A 14,316-nucleotide genomic window follows, 5' to 3' on the forward strand; every position below is an offset into this window, starting at 1 on the left:
CTCAGCATGCCTGGCCCATGGGAGGACTTGGGAAATGCTGACTGAATATGTACATGAATGAATGGTTCAACTATGGAAGTTATACATCTAAACGAGGCTGCATCATCAAAGTAGACCCCCTTGGGGAGTTGTACAATTTGCAAGCAATCCTCCCCATTGCCCACCTAGTTTCTGGACCCTCCCTCGGGGAAGCCCACCCTAGTGGGCTCACCTTTGTAGAGTGGTGTCTCTCGGGCCTTGTTGGAGATGTCGGGCTCAGCCCCAGCCTGGAGCAGGGATTGGAGGCAGTCCAGGTGTCCCCTGCATGTCGCCAGGTAAAGGGCCGTTTCCTCCTGCAGGGTGCGCTGGTCAATGATTGCCGGGTATGCTGGGGAGGATAGACCAGGAAATTCAAAAGGAGGAAGATACCCACCTCCCCCTCCAACACAGGGGTGGTCCCGATTTCCTCCCAGTTCCAGGGACAGATGTGAGTGGCCTCCACCTGAATTTACCATCCACACTGCCACACTGCCCTGGCCTTGGATTCAGTCACTTTCACAGGGCTGTTTCAGCTTCCCGGTCATATTAATCCAGCTCAGATGCCACCTCCTCTGGGAAGCCTCCCCTGGTTGAACCCCCTCCTTCTCCGAATGACCCTGTCCTTCCCTTACACTCCCACCAGCCACTGCCAGAAGTCCGTCTCATGTAGTCGCTCCTGCCCTGGAGTGTGGTGGGCTGCCTGGGGTCCGTGCTTCTTGACAGCAGAGGTAACTCCTGTCTGCAGGTGTTCCCCATCCACATCTGGCCTGGGGGAGAGCCGAGGCTCAGAGTGTCACAGCTGCTGGAGACGGCCTTGGCAGGGCACAGGCACAGCTGCGGTATTTTCCACACCAAATCAGCCCCTGGAACATTCTCGAACAAACTGGCAGTGGCTCTCCCACAAGTCAGCCTTCCCTCATTCCTTTTCTAGGAATTAGGCCCTCCTGTCCTGGGAGGCCTGGAGAGGTGGCGGGATGGGTGGGGCAGCGCTGGCGGGATGGCTTGCTTCCCCAAGCACTTCCTTGCTTCCCACTTGATGACTTTAACTCTGCGAGCGGGGTGGTAGCTTTGCCTCGCCCCTTTCACCATGGTGGTGGTGAGGCAAAGCTCCGCAAGGAGAGTGCCCTTGCCCGTGCGTCCGTCCCCACCTGTGGCTGCGCACAGAGCCCAGCGCCTCACCTTGGTGCAGCGCCTTCAGGCAGCTCAGCTGGCCGTAGTAGGCCGCCTCGTGCAGCGGCAGCCAGCCCTCCTTGTTGGGCTCTGCGAGGTTCTTCCCCGCCTTGATCATCGCCTTCAAGGCCTCTTCATCGCCTTCCTTGATGGCCTTTAGCACAGGGTCCACGGGCCTGTGAGAGCAAGGGGCAGGTCATTCCTCCAGACTGGGGCAGGCAGAGGCAGGGCCAGGTGGCCTTTCTCCCAGAAGGAAAGCAGGGCGTGCTGGTGACCAGGAGTGGGGCTGACTGTGGGATCGCACAGTCCTGCTTGGCCCTGCTGCTCTGGGACAGGTGCTCAGCCCCTGCAGCCGTGTCCTCTCACTAAGGAGAATAATTTTTCCTAACCCACATGGGCGTGCCCTGGAAACTCTGCCCTGACCTCGGCCCTGACCTTGGCCTCTCTGACTCTCAGCCCCGTCACGGCTTCCTCAGCCTGCCTGTGACCGGGTCAGCCTCTCCCTGCCTCCGGTCCTAAGCCCTCAGCTAACCACTGGCTTTTACATGTCTTTGATTGTTTGCCCACTGTCTGTCTCCCCCACTGGACTCTGAGCTCCAAGACCACAGGGCCCGTGTCTTTCTTTTATCCCTTATGATTTGGTTCCCACGGCACAGCTCAGTGGCTGGTCCATAATAAGTACTTAATAAATATTTGCGGCTTGAAAGAGAGAGAGAGAGAGAAAATATGAAAGGAAGGGAGGGAGAGAGGAAGGATTCAGAATTTAAGAACCCTGACAATTATTTCACTCCTTCATCCCTTCTATTTCCAAAAAGACAGCCTCTTCCCTGTTAGAGTTTTGCTTGTGTCTTTGGGGATTGTATTTGTATCTCTTTCAACACAGTCTTTGCAATGGCTTCCTCTGAGCTTTTGGGGGACGCACTGGCCTAAGAAGATAAAGGTGAGGGCTCTGGATCGGGCTTTGCCAGTGTTCCGTCCCCCTGTGAGCATCCCTGGGCCTGGAGTATTCCCATGCCTTTATCTCCAAGTTGGGTACCACATTGGGAAACTCCACTAGAAACATGGCCGGCTCATTCACTTCCACAGATGGAAACCAAGGATCCCTTTTAAACAGAGCTCCTTGGTGGCCAAAAGAGAATCAGGGGACCCCTCTGTCCCTGCAGCTTTCAGTGGCTGCATCTGCTATACCAAGACCATTTCTACCAGGAGGATTCGGGCTTCCAGTGTCGGCCCCCCAAAGGGATGGATAACTGACCCCACTGGAGGTTTTAGTGATAATTAAACTCCTTCCCTGAGCATAGCACTCCAGAGTTTACCAAGCACCTCCACCTTCAGGGCCTGTTTGCACTGAGACAAAGGCGCAGACCCTTCAGAGGGGGAGTCCGTACAGTGAGCACCTCTCTGGGGTCTTCCCAACCCCTTTCCTTTCTCCGGACCCTTCTCCTCACCTCTAGAACTTTCAGCTGCTGAAAGATTTAAGTACCTGAAGGATTAATACGTTTGACACCTTCACAATTTAAAACTTCTGAATATCAAAAAGATTTCAGGGCTAATATGAAAGATAACTTCTTAGCTTGGCTCATCCAAGCACTTTGTTTGTTCGTTCGTTCATTCATTCGTTCATTCATTCATTCATTCATTCATGCACTGAGCTGGCTTCCCCCATCCTTGGAGAGTCAGTGAGGACAACAGACTGCTGTGGGTCCACTCTTGGGGAAAGAGCTGCGTAAGTGGTCCCATTTCCCTGATGGAGGAGGTGAGACCGGAGGCAGGCCTTGTCCCAAGGCCGTCATCCCTGTCAGTGGCCACGATAGGCCCAGAGTGTCTCCAGGGCCAGCCCCTTTACCCTCCCAGCTGCTCCCCCCTCCAGCATGAGCAGCACTTCCTCCTGACTCTCAGCCTCTCTGGTTATTAATAGCTTCAGAGCACAGATGCCGGTTAAGGACAGACCCAGCAAGGACGATGGGTAACTGACCAGATAAGCCCTGAAGTCCCCATCAACGCCATCACTGCCACCTTGATGAGTTCCGCTCACGAGCGGCCCAGAGCAGCCCCGGTTGGTGTCAGGAAAAGCCCCAGTGGGGTAGGTGTCCTGTCTCTCCCGGAAGGTCTCCTGTGGGACCCGTCTGAAGTGGAAGGGAGGAGGGCTGGCTGTTCTTGTGGCTTTGGCGGGTGTGCGGTGTCATGAGAACATTCTTAGGACGCACCGCTCAGCTTGGGCCTCATCCAGCTGTGGTGCAAGGACCCTGGATCGCTCAGACACACACACCGCCAGCTTCTGTACGAGCTCAGCCAAAGTGCCCGCCCCAGGGCTGGGGGGAACTGCTGCGGGTATCAGACCATCAGAGACCGAGGAGCTGGACAGGACCCTGGAGGCCACTCTGTCCTCTCCAACCTTCTCTACGGAGAACGGAGACTAAGTGAGGGTCAGCGACTCACAGGCAGTCTCACAGGAAGTGGCAACAGCGCTGAGACCAGAACCTGGTTTCGCTTTTCCAGACTGTCAAAATCCTACCTGCAGCGCCAAGGAAGAGAGGGGTGGCAGGACTTGAAAAGGACTGGGAAGAAGAAACAAAACATCGGCCAAGTGTCTCCTCCCCACAATGTAACAGATCAAGGAGATAGGGGCTCCAGCGACGGGACCGCTTTTTTGTTTTTAGCTGCTTCTGGGGTCGAGCAGAGAAGGAAACAGCACAGAGCTATTTTCTAAGGACTCACCTAGCCCAGCACCCTGGTGCCAGGCAAACAGAGCCTTTCCTGCAGCTCGGATTATCTTTTGGTTTTAGCACCTGGCACTTAATAAATAAAGGCAACAAAGCAAACCAAAACTTGTGGGTGTGGGCGTCGTGGGTGTGCTCAGATAGAGCCACGGTGATGGCATGCGGGAAAGCGAGGCAGAATGGGGGGCTGACTCATCGGCCTCAGATCTGAGCCCCTGGAGTACTAGAGCCGTCTCCCCAGTCCCCCTCTCGCTGGGTCCCCAGGTTCAGAGCCCTACGGGGCTACTCCAGCACGCAGGGCCCATTCTGGGGGAACTGAGGGGTTAATCACAAGCTCAGCCTGGCTGGCAGTTCCTAGAGGATGGAGCCTGCGACCACCAAGCCCAGCTCGGCAGGAGCTGCTGGGTCTCAGGGGGACACACCTGGGAGGGTTGTTCCTTGGAGTCCCTCCAGAGTACCCCTCTTCCTGGGGGCTGTGGGACTGCTTCCCATCCCTGCACCCCAACCCCAGTTTAGAGGAGAATGAGCTTGGATGGTCTGGGGGCCGCGGGGGGCGGGGGGGGCACTTACGCTAGCTGGAAGGACTTGCTGCGGTTGTATTTCTGCATAACCTCCTGGAACAGGCCCTTGGGGGCTGCGGTCGTGGCGCTCTCAGGAGACACAGCGGACCTGGAGGGTGCAGGGCAGGAGTGAAAGAGGGAAAAATACTCTGCATATGAGAAGCGGGTCATGGCCGGAGGCAGGAACGAGGATGGAGGGAGAGCGAGGGGGAGAGACTGACAGACAGACACAGGGCTCTGAACCAAAGCAGATGGCCGGGTCCTCCCTGTGCGCTGGACACAGCTGCTGTGTCTCCAGATTATTTTTGGCCCTTGGAGGAAGCCCTGGGAGATTTAAATGACCATATAAGACAACAATGAGGTTAACCTCACCCCACCCCCGAAGGTTCCCCTCCCCAGCCAGCCACGCAGGAGGCAGATATGAAGCAAGGTGACATTCTTCACCCAGGAGGATGTGAGGAGCAGTCAGCAGCAGGTCCCAGGATGAAAGGGGCTCGGTCCCAGGGAGGGCCAGGCTGGGTCCCCACAGGGATGGACAAGAGATTCACCGGGGTGGGGGGCTAGGAGAGCACAGCTGGGGCGCCAAGCCAGGTCTGTGCTCCCACCCTCACCTCACTGGCTCCTCCTTAGAGGGTCCTGCTGTCCCAGGGTCGGGAACAAGCAGTACAAAGGGTAGAGCAAAAGGATGCGGGAAGAAGTTCATCGGAGTCAGGGCTTGGAGTCAGAGTGACACGGGTTCAAATCCAGGCTCTGGCACTCCCTCCCTCGAACAGGTGCATCTTCTCTGGGACTTAGTCTGGTGAGGCCTGAATGCGTGAATGGTGTAAAGTGCTTACCAGAGGGCCAGGCACAGGGCTCCACACGTGTCCACCATTCAATGCATCATTATTTCATCTCTCTGAGTTTCAGTTTTCCCACCCCACTGGGCTGTTGTGAGGACAGGAGGAGCGAAAGGAGGGGAGGTGGCCACTGCACAGATCTGGATTGGTTGGAGCTGGAATGGGAACAGGGCATGCTGGCCCATCTTCCAGCGGGTTGGGGACCCTGGTGCAACAGACACCCCAGCGGACCCGGCCTGGTCTCCTGCGCCCCTCTGCGGAGTCCCCTGCGGGATTGGGAAGGGTGTTGCTACAGGTGACCAGCATCCCGTGGGCCACGGAGGTGCTGGAACTGTGACCCTGAGGCCCTGCAGATTTTGTGGACACCCTCAGCCAGGCCGGGGCACAGGGAAAGGGAGGGAGCAGAGAGAGACGGGAAGGATGCCAGCCCCCTTCACCTGCTGCACCACGGTCATCACCTCTCACCTTCCTTCTCCCCCACCTGCTCCTGAGCAGCGAGGCTGAGTGTGATGCCATGAACACTAGAGCGGGTGCCAATGCCACTGCCTTTCCTAGACTCAGAGACTGAGGCTCCTAGAGGCAGGAAACGGCCCCAGGCTCACACGCAGCTGCAGAGTCGACTCCTGTCTGCCGCGGAGCTCCGACACATGCTCCCTCCTCCAGAGGCTTGGTGTCTCCCGCCCCTTTGTCCCTTCTTTGGCTCTCAGGCCGCCACGCTGACAGTCCCTGAAACTGGGAACAAGCCCCCACCCCTCTCTGTGCCTCAGTTTCTTCCTTTGCAAAATGAGGAGGCAGGACCTGACCAGGGGTTTCCTCGCTGCTGTGGTTGCCGTGGAGGCTTCACTGCAGTGAGCTCACATGGAAACTCAGGATGCCATACAGATCTCACACCACATCTTGGGGACAGGGGTGCAGAGACTGGCCCTGCCAGGGCCCCTTTTCCCCAGCCCTGAGAGCTGCTGTTTCAGTGTCATTATCTGCACTTGCTCCCGGCCCTGAAAAGCGGAGGATGCTGGGCAAGACAGAAGCAGCCTGAGGCCAGGCCCACCTGAGCAGTCCCCAGCCCTGTGGTCATGACAAAGCCCTGGGCTTCTAGCTCTACATGGCCCTGGGGACCCGGTCACTCTCATCATTGATCCATGTGTGGCCTCCCATCACTTTTTGTTGTTAGAATGCTTTTAGCCAGGTAAAACTCATTGATGAAAACCTACCCACCACCCTAAAATTAGGACATCTCTCTGACGGTATAATAATAACAGCAACAATGGAACGGTGAGGCTGGTGGGGATGGCAGCGAGATGGCGACGGTGACATTCCCTCACCATGGGGCATGGCTTCGCCTCCTTTCTATGCTTGCACAGCCTGTGCTAGGGCCTGGGGGTGCAGATCGATGGCATATTTCTTTTTGTTGATCCCCAGGTGTTCAGAGGCTCACGGGGTCGGGCGGGGGTGGTGGTGAGGACACACACCACCACAGAGCCGCAAGGGAGGGGCTGGGAGAGAGGCAGGAGGACCCGCTCTGGGCGCTCTGAAACTGAGCGTGTTAACTAGGCTTTAGGGGCAGGGAGCATGAGTGCTCAGAGCCGGAAGGGGAGCCAGGCCGCTGACCGGGTTCCGTGCTCTTTCTGATCAAGGCGACAGGCCCCATTTCACCTCGGGTCCAGAGCAGGGAAATTCCCAGCAGAGAAAACCACTAGGGCTGAGTCATCAGAAGTGAGAGGAACATGGCAGGATGTGGGCAAAGGTCATGCCCTGGAAGGGGCCCAGGTAGGGCCCCACGTCCTTTGTGTGGGTGGGCAGGTCGGGGTCGGTAGTATGTCACCATCAGCAGCTCCCAACAGCCCTGTCCTGGAGTCCAGCTGGTCCCGGCTTCAGACACAGGTCAGGCTCGGTGAGAGTGGGGACCAGGGCTGTGATGACAAGGCCCCCTGACTTCTCAGTGGGCCCTGTCTGAGTTAATGAGAAGCCCAGGCCAGCCCCAGGAAGGGTGTTACATTGGCCTGGACCTGGCTGAATGCGGGTGCAAGCAGGCGTCTTAATAGCACAGGGAGCTGACAAATACAAGAGTCTTCCCATGCCTGCCATTGAGCAGCATCCCATACCTGTCCTCCCATCTGGTCCTCACACGAACACAGGTGTCATGAGTACAGGGCCTGGCACCACAGGCGCTTGATAAATTTAAATGAATGAAACAAAACAAGCAAACAAAAGCCTTTGTAGGGATAGTGTCCCGTATGGTAATCTTGGTGCTGTGTGGTTGTATGCCAAGACCTCAAATTCCTGGAGAACCAGCCCGCTGCCCTCTTGGCTGGAGAAAGGAAGAGCTCACACGGGATTGCCCCCTCCATGCCCATTCCCCCCATGAGAGTTCTGTTTCCCCCGCACCCACTGGCCAATGCATCCTTTCTGGGCTGGCCAGAGAGGACTCACATGTAGAGAACATGGATTCCAAGCTGCAGCAACTTCTGCCTTCCCATCCATGGCTAAGATTCATTGAGAGCTTGCTTTGTACCAAGTCTTATGATAGGCACATGGCACAAGTCATCTCATTTCATCCTCTAGTCCACTTTGTGAAGGAGATGAAATTGGCTCCCTTTTGCAGATGAGGAAACTGAGGCTCAAAGAGGTTTGCTTCCTCTAGCCTGTTTGGCAAACTCCTATTAATCCTGCAAAGCCCACCTCCTTGGCTAAGAAGTAGATCAACCCTTCCTGTGTCCCTCTGACACCGAAGCAAGCCTCTTTGCTGCATCCATCCTGTCGGATGATTATGTACCTCTGGGCCTTTGCCCTCATTAGACTGAAAGCTTAGGGAGAACAGGAACCAGGCCTGATACACCTCCAGGTGCAGGGAAGTCACCTGGCACATCGTAAGTGTACAGTAAGTGTAGGTGGCTTATTTGAATTGTTTGCAGCTGTGCACACGTCCGCCCGAGCAAGTTCCTGCTTCAGGCTTTTTTCCTTCTTCTTCTTAGAAATTTAACCTTAAATAAAATGCAGAAGTTTAAAGACTGGAAGACTCAGCTTCCTGGAGCCACTCGGACTGCTATTTTCGTACCCTTGGGCTCCCTGTTCCATGAGTGCATGAACCCTACTTCTCCACTGGATGGGACGTTGGTCTGCCTTTCAGGGGGCCCTCAGCGGGCCAAGGCTTGATCCTCATACACGTTCAAACTTCACCCCTTACCTCGTGGTGGGAGAGGAACAAATTGGAAGATGACTTTAAAAGGGAATATTATATTTTCTCTGGGATGCTGAGCTGACTTTCATTTCTAGTATCCCAAAGACCTGCTTGACCTTTACGTCCACGTTTGCCATTTTGGTCACAAGCTGATGACAATAAATTATATTTCTAGAGAATTTTATTGGATTCAAAATGCAGGGACTTCCCTGGTGGTCCAGCAGTTAAGACTCCACGCTCCCAACGCAGGGGGCCCAGGTTCGATCCCTGGTCAGGGAACTAGATCCCGCATGCCGCAACTAAGACCTGGCACAGCCAAATAAATAAATATTTTTTTAAAAATGCATTGATTTGCCTAAAAACATTCATTGGGCATCTACAATGATCCAGGCTCTTTGCCAGGTACTGAGGATACAAAAGTGAGTCTTATCTCTTCCCTGTCCCCAAGGAGGTCACACAGTGTCCCTGGGAACACTCTCAGGAGGCCGGGCAATGCCTTCCTAGGGTGACACAAAAGCTTGTCCATGATACAGAGGCAGCCTTGAGATGGGCACTCAGGGTCCTCAGGTAGGAAGTGGAGTGAAGTTGTTCAGGCTGCAGGATGTGGGACAGCACCCACCTCATCTGATTAGCTTTTCATAAGAATACTGCACGGTAGGCCTGGGCAAGTTTTTGTTATTGCCATTTTAGGCATAAGGTTGCTGGGGCTCAGAAAAGTCAAGTAACTTGCCTAAGGACACACAGCCAGTAGGTGACAGAAGAAGGAGCTGAACCTCCCAACCCACTCCTGTTTCCGCTCTAGTCTGCCACCTCCTCACTCATTCACCCTTTCATCCGTTCACCAAGAGCTATGAGGTGTTGCCACGGGTCAGGCCCTGTGTGCTAGACAGGAGGCCTCACCAGAAGGAAGACGGCTGAGGCCCCTGCCTTCAAGGAGTTCACAGGTTAATGGCAGAAAGAAACACATAGAGACTGTTGTAGTCAGGGCAGTGAAAGAAACAGTCAGGAAAGTAAGAGAGCAACTTGCCTGACCTGGGAGGCTGGTCAAAATGAGGCGGAGCTGGCCAAGTGGAGCCTCTGGGGACATATGTGATGTCCGCTTTCTAAGCCTGCCGGGGGTCTACTTAGATGAACACTATGATATTTGGGGGAAAAAGTGGACAAGGACCCTATTGGGCCCCATACTTACTGTGACACCGTGTCTGAGTGCGAGCACAAACCCGTGTGTCTCTTGTTTGGGGGACCCTGAATCTCTGTGGGGAGACGTCTCTTCAAGGTGGAGGAGGGACAGGAAATAGAGAGAGGCTTTTGCAGAACCAACGGAGCTGGGCAAGTGTCTGAACTTCAGGGTGGGACAGACCTTGGTTCAGTTCCTGGCCCTGCCGGGCACGTGTTTTGTCATACGTAAAATGGGCACAGAAACGTCCACCTTGCGTGGCTTTTGTCGGGATCAAGTGAACGCCTGTGGGCTGGGCATGTGGAGGAAGAGAATGTGATTAACGATCCCGTGAAAGGGATTTGCTTCCCTAGCAGGGCCCAACCCAGCCTCCTTTCGGAGATGAAAGGGCAGAACAGAGCCTAGGAGGCTTCAGGCCACATCAAGAGTGAGGAGATGCAGGCTGAACCCTGCCCTGCCTGACTGTGCCTGGATCTTGGGTGAGGGCCGCATGGCCTTGGATAAGTCCTTTCCCTGCTGCGTGAGAGCTTTCTTTCTCAGGATAGATGTTTACACCCCACGTGGGGCCGCCACTTCCTTACCACTAGAGGAAGGAGGAGGTCAGGGCCCAGTTCTAATGTTTTCAAGTGTCTACAGCACTCCTGGAGGGGGTTCCCACGCTGGGGAGAAGGCTGCAGAGGCCCCAGGACATATGGCTTGTGCTGCAGGCCGCGTTGGAGGGAACTTGCTCTTCTCTCTCTCTGATCCCTCTGAGAAAGAGGAACCTGTGGTCTGACTTAGGCTGAACTGGCCAAAACAGGAACCAGGGTCTCTAGAGCATCAGCCACCACGAGTCCTTGGCCCTGGGCTTCTGTTTTTCAGATTGGGTCTCAGGATGGGATGTCCTTGTGGTCAGCTCAGTAACCTGGAGCCTTCATATTCCTTCCAGCTGCCCAAGGAGGTTGCCTGCCTTCCCCTTTAGGGAGGGGGCTCCTGAGTGATGGGCATCCCAGGCCTTTGCCCAGCCTTCCTGGCAGAAGTGGTCCAGCCTTGGAAGGGCCAGAGTCACTTGGGGAACACCCTGGTAGGTTTCATCAGGGCACAGGGCCAAGATGTACCGTCACCCACCTTCATCCGTGTCGACTGGCTCTGGACATCGGAAAAAGTCTGTTTATTGTTGCTGCTGTTATTACCGTTGTTGTTTGAGGTTCAGAGAGGTTAAATGACTTGCCCAAGGTCACACAATTCAAAATTGCATCTGTGGAACTGCAGTTGTGGCCCGTGTCGTATTTCTACTGCTGTGACATGGAACTGCTGTAGATGGTCCTGCTAATGGGAGGATGAGGTCGTGCTGAGATGTGGAGCCGGAACAGGAGGCAGGATGGTTTTGCTGGGCAGATGTCATTGCTTCTCAGACATGTTTTTCCAGGGAGATGGCATAGAAAGGGTTGGAAGCCCTGGCCAGATTCAGAACATCAGTTCCTTTGCATCCAGACATAAAGCCAGCGGTACAAGGTCGAGCCATGGGCTCTGGAACCAGATAGCTCCAGTCTCTGCACCACTGTCTGCTAGCTGTGTGACCTTGGGCTAGTTACTCAGCCCTGAGCTTCAGTTTCCTCATCTGTAAAATGGGAATATAGCACAGAGCCTCCTAGAGGGTCCTTAAGAGGATAAAATGAGGCGAAGTGTGTACAGCACTCAAGGTGGCACTTGGCGCCTTCAGAGCTCAGTGAGTTTAGGTAACAAATGGAAGTCATTACAGTGTGAGAACGCATCTTAGAGACCAGGATAACTTGGTCTCGGATTAACAGTGTTTGGGATCTGTGCCTGATGGACGCCCCGCCTGGCCTCCCCTCGCTCACCTGGTCCACGGGTAGAAATACGCAGGCTCGCGGTTGACGCGTGTGGACACGGCGGCCTCCGTGGTGGCTGGGCCCCGAGTCTTGTCAGCCAGGCTCTGCTCAATGGCCATCTGGACCAGCTCATCCTCGCTCAGGCTTCTATACAGGTTGTACTCCTCTTGCCCAATGGCACGCTGTCTGCCCTGAGCACTGATCTCCGTGGCCATCCTCTTCCACCTCTCACCTTGGCCTCCAGAAGACACTCAGTGGGGAGGAGCAAGCATCAGATCAGGAAAGTCTGTGAGGAGATCAAAGCCACCCTGGTCACTAAGAGTTATGCAAGGTAGCTGTGTTTACACACAGGGAAGGCTGTGCTTTCTTGTGGCAATCACACAATCATTTTTCATCCATTCATTTTGTCCTATGATCCACCCAACCACCCATTCATCTACACATCCATCCACCCACTCATCTATTCATCACTCCACCAGCCTATCTAACCATCTGTCCAACCAGCCACCCATCTATCCAATTATTCATCGTCCCACACATCCAGCCGTCCACCCACCCACTCATTTATCCACTCACCCTCCCATCTGTTCACTTAGCCATCCGTCTGTCCAACCATTTAATCATCCATCCAACATCCGTGCTCCTATCCACCCACTCATCTGTCTAGCCAATCATCCAACAATCCACCTATCTTTCCATTATAACCCTCAGATGTATCTGTCTATCCACCACCCATCCATTTATCCATCCATCCATCTATACATCTATATATTCAACCAACCATCCACTCATCCACCATTCATTTTTCCATTCCAGACAGCCTATCTATACACGTGTGCATGCATCGTTAACTGAGGGATTATTTACTGAGCACCTCTTCTATGTCTGACACTCTTCTAAGCACTGGTGATACAGCAACACGATCCCAAGAGACAGAATCCCTGCCCTCAAGGAGATTACACAACCGTGCCCACATTCCTTCCTTCCAATCAGCCAACAACACCCTATCCACGCGTTTCTCTGCCTTGTGCTAGAGGTGAGATTATTAGAGATGAATCACATGATCTAGTTAAAACCGATGGTTAAAATCATTTGCCGTGTAATTCCAGGGACTGTCTTTTTAAAAAAAATTGCCTTAAGGAGAAATGGACTTTGGTTGAGTCAACTGCTCTTAGGAAATGAAGTCAAATCAGCTTAGCCTGATTTTCATTTTGACCGGCTCACATGCAGTGTGGCTGTAGGTCAGTGATTCCGAGCCCTGACTGAAGATTAGAGTCACATGAGATCTTTTCAGAAAACACCAGTGCTGTAATTCGGCAAATATTTGTTTGCTCGGCGAATATTCACCCTCCCCTTTCCCCTGGAGGCAGAATGTTGCCCCTTCCTTCCCCACTGAGCTTGGGCTTGGCCGTGTAACTTGCTCTGGCCAATGAATGCTGGTGGACATGATAAAGCAGCCACTTGACGTGCGCGTGTGCAGTGGCACTCGCTCTTCTGCCATCGCCAGGACTCCCCCTTGGAGCCATTGCCCTTTAGCTGGGCCCCAGAGTGAACCCACCTGGGGCTGCCACAGCCCAACCTGCACAGAGGAGCTCTGTCTAGTGGGCCTGCAGCCTGAAGCTGAGGAGCCCAAGCTGAGTGACCCAGCCTGGCCTGGCCTAGATCGGCCTATCGACCCGCAGCGCCAGAGCGCGAGACTAAATGCTTGTGGCGGGTGCTTTGTCATGTAGAATTCTTGTGGCTCTAGTTAACCAACACCCAAAAGACTAGGCCGGGCACTTCACAGAGAGGACATCTAAAGGGCCAACCACCAAACGCAAGGGTGCTTAACTTCCTAAGTGTTTGGGAAGACCTCAGATTAAGACCCCAATGCAATACCACTGTACACCCACCAGAATGGCTCAAGTGAAAACGATGGGAAATGGCAAGCGTTGGAGAGGAAGTGGAGCAACCGGAATGCTCCCCACTCGTGGCAGAAGTGTCAAAATGGGATGGCATTTGCTAATGCTGGGCATATACATGTCATGTGACCCCCAAATCCCACTCCAGTCTCTATGTCCAAGATAGGTGCACATATGTTCACCAGAAGACAACTTTGAGAATAATTCATAGCAGCGTTATTCAAAATAAACCCCAATGGGGCTTCCCTGGTGGCGCAGTGGTTGAGAGTCTGCCTGCCGATGCAGGGAACGCGGGTTCGTGCCCCGGTCCGGGAAGATCCCACATGCCGTGGAGCGGCTGGGCCCGTGAGCCATGGCCGCTGAGCCTGCGCGTCCGGAGCCTGTGCTCCGCAACGGGAGAGGCCACAACAGTGAGAGGCCCGCGTACCGCAAAAAAAAGTAATAATAATAAAAGTAAACCCCCCCCAAAAAAAGTAAACCTCAATGGAAACGCCCCAAATGTCTATCAGCGTTTGAATGGATTACCGCACTGTGGTGTATTCAGGTGATGGATAGCGTATGCACCATTGAAATAGTCAAACTGCCGCTACACACAGTAACAGGATGCATCTCACAAACCCGAGTGAGCAAAAGAAGTCAGATAACAAAGAACATACACACACGATTCGATCTGTAGAAAGTTCAAGAACAGGCAAAACTAACTTATGGTGACAGAAGTCGGGAGAGTGGTTACCTTTGGGGGTTACTAAGTGGGAGGGAACATGAGGGGGGCCAGTCACGCCGTATTTCTTGATCTAAGTGGTTACATGGTTGGTTGGTTCCCTTTGTAAGAATCCCTGCAGCCGTTCAGGTATGATCTGTACATTTCTGTACATGATACCACAGTAACACATCTACTTAAAAGGATATAAAACTGGTTCT

At 54.0% G+C, this 14,316-nt stretch overlaps 1 protein-coding gene across 1 annotated transcript in view; it reads right to left on the reverse strand.

The window, feature by feature from the left end:
- The window catches only part of ASB2 (ankyrin repeat and SOCS box containing 2), a 42,965-nt gene that overhangs the window by 17,415 nt on the left and 11,234 nt on the right, over positions 1–14,316 (reverse strand). Inside the window, exons 2-5 of the mRNA XM_030883491.2 lie at positions 11,504–11,780; positions 4,479–4,577; positions 1,198–1,364; positions 212–367 (exon numbers count right to left, since the gene is read on the reverse strand). Coding sequence (XP_030739351.1) covers positions 212–367; positions 1,198–1,364; positions 4,479–4,577; positions 11,504–11,709 — 628 coding nt within the window. The 5' untranslated portion in view covers positions 11,710–11,780. The remainder of the gene's footprint in view (positions 1–211; positions 368–1,197; positions 1,365–4,478; positions 4,578–11,503; positions 11,781–14,316) is intronic.

This window comes from Globicephala melas, chromosome 2 (assembly GCF_963455315.2).
Source record: "Globicephala melas chromosome 2, mGloMel1.2, whole genome shotgun sequence".
NCBI classification, from domain to species: Eukaryota; Metazoa; Chordata; class Mammalia; order Artiodactyla; family Delphinidae; genus Globicephala; species Globicephala melas.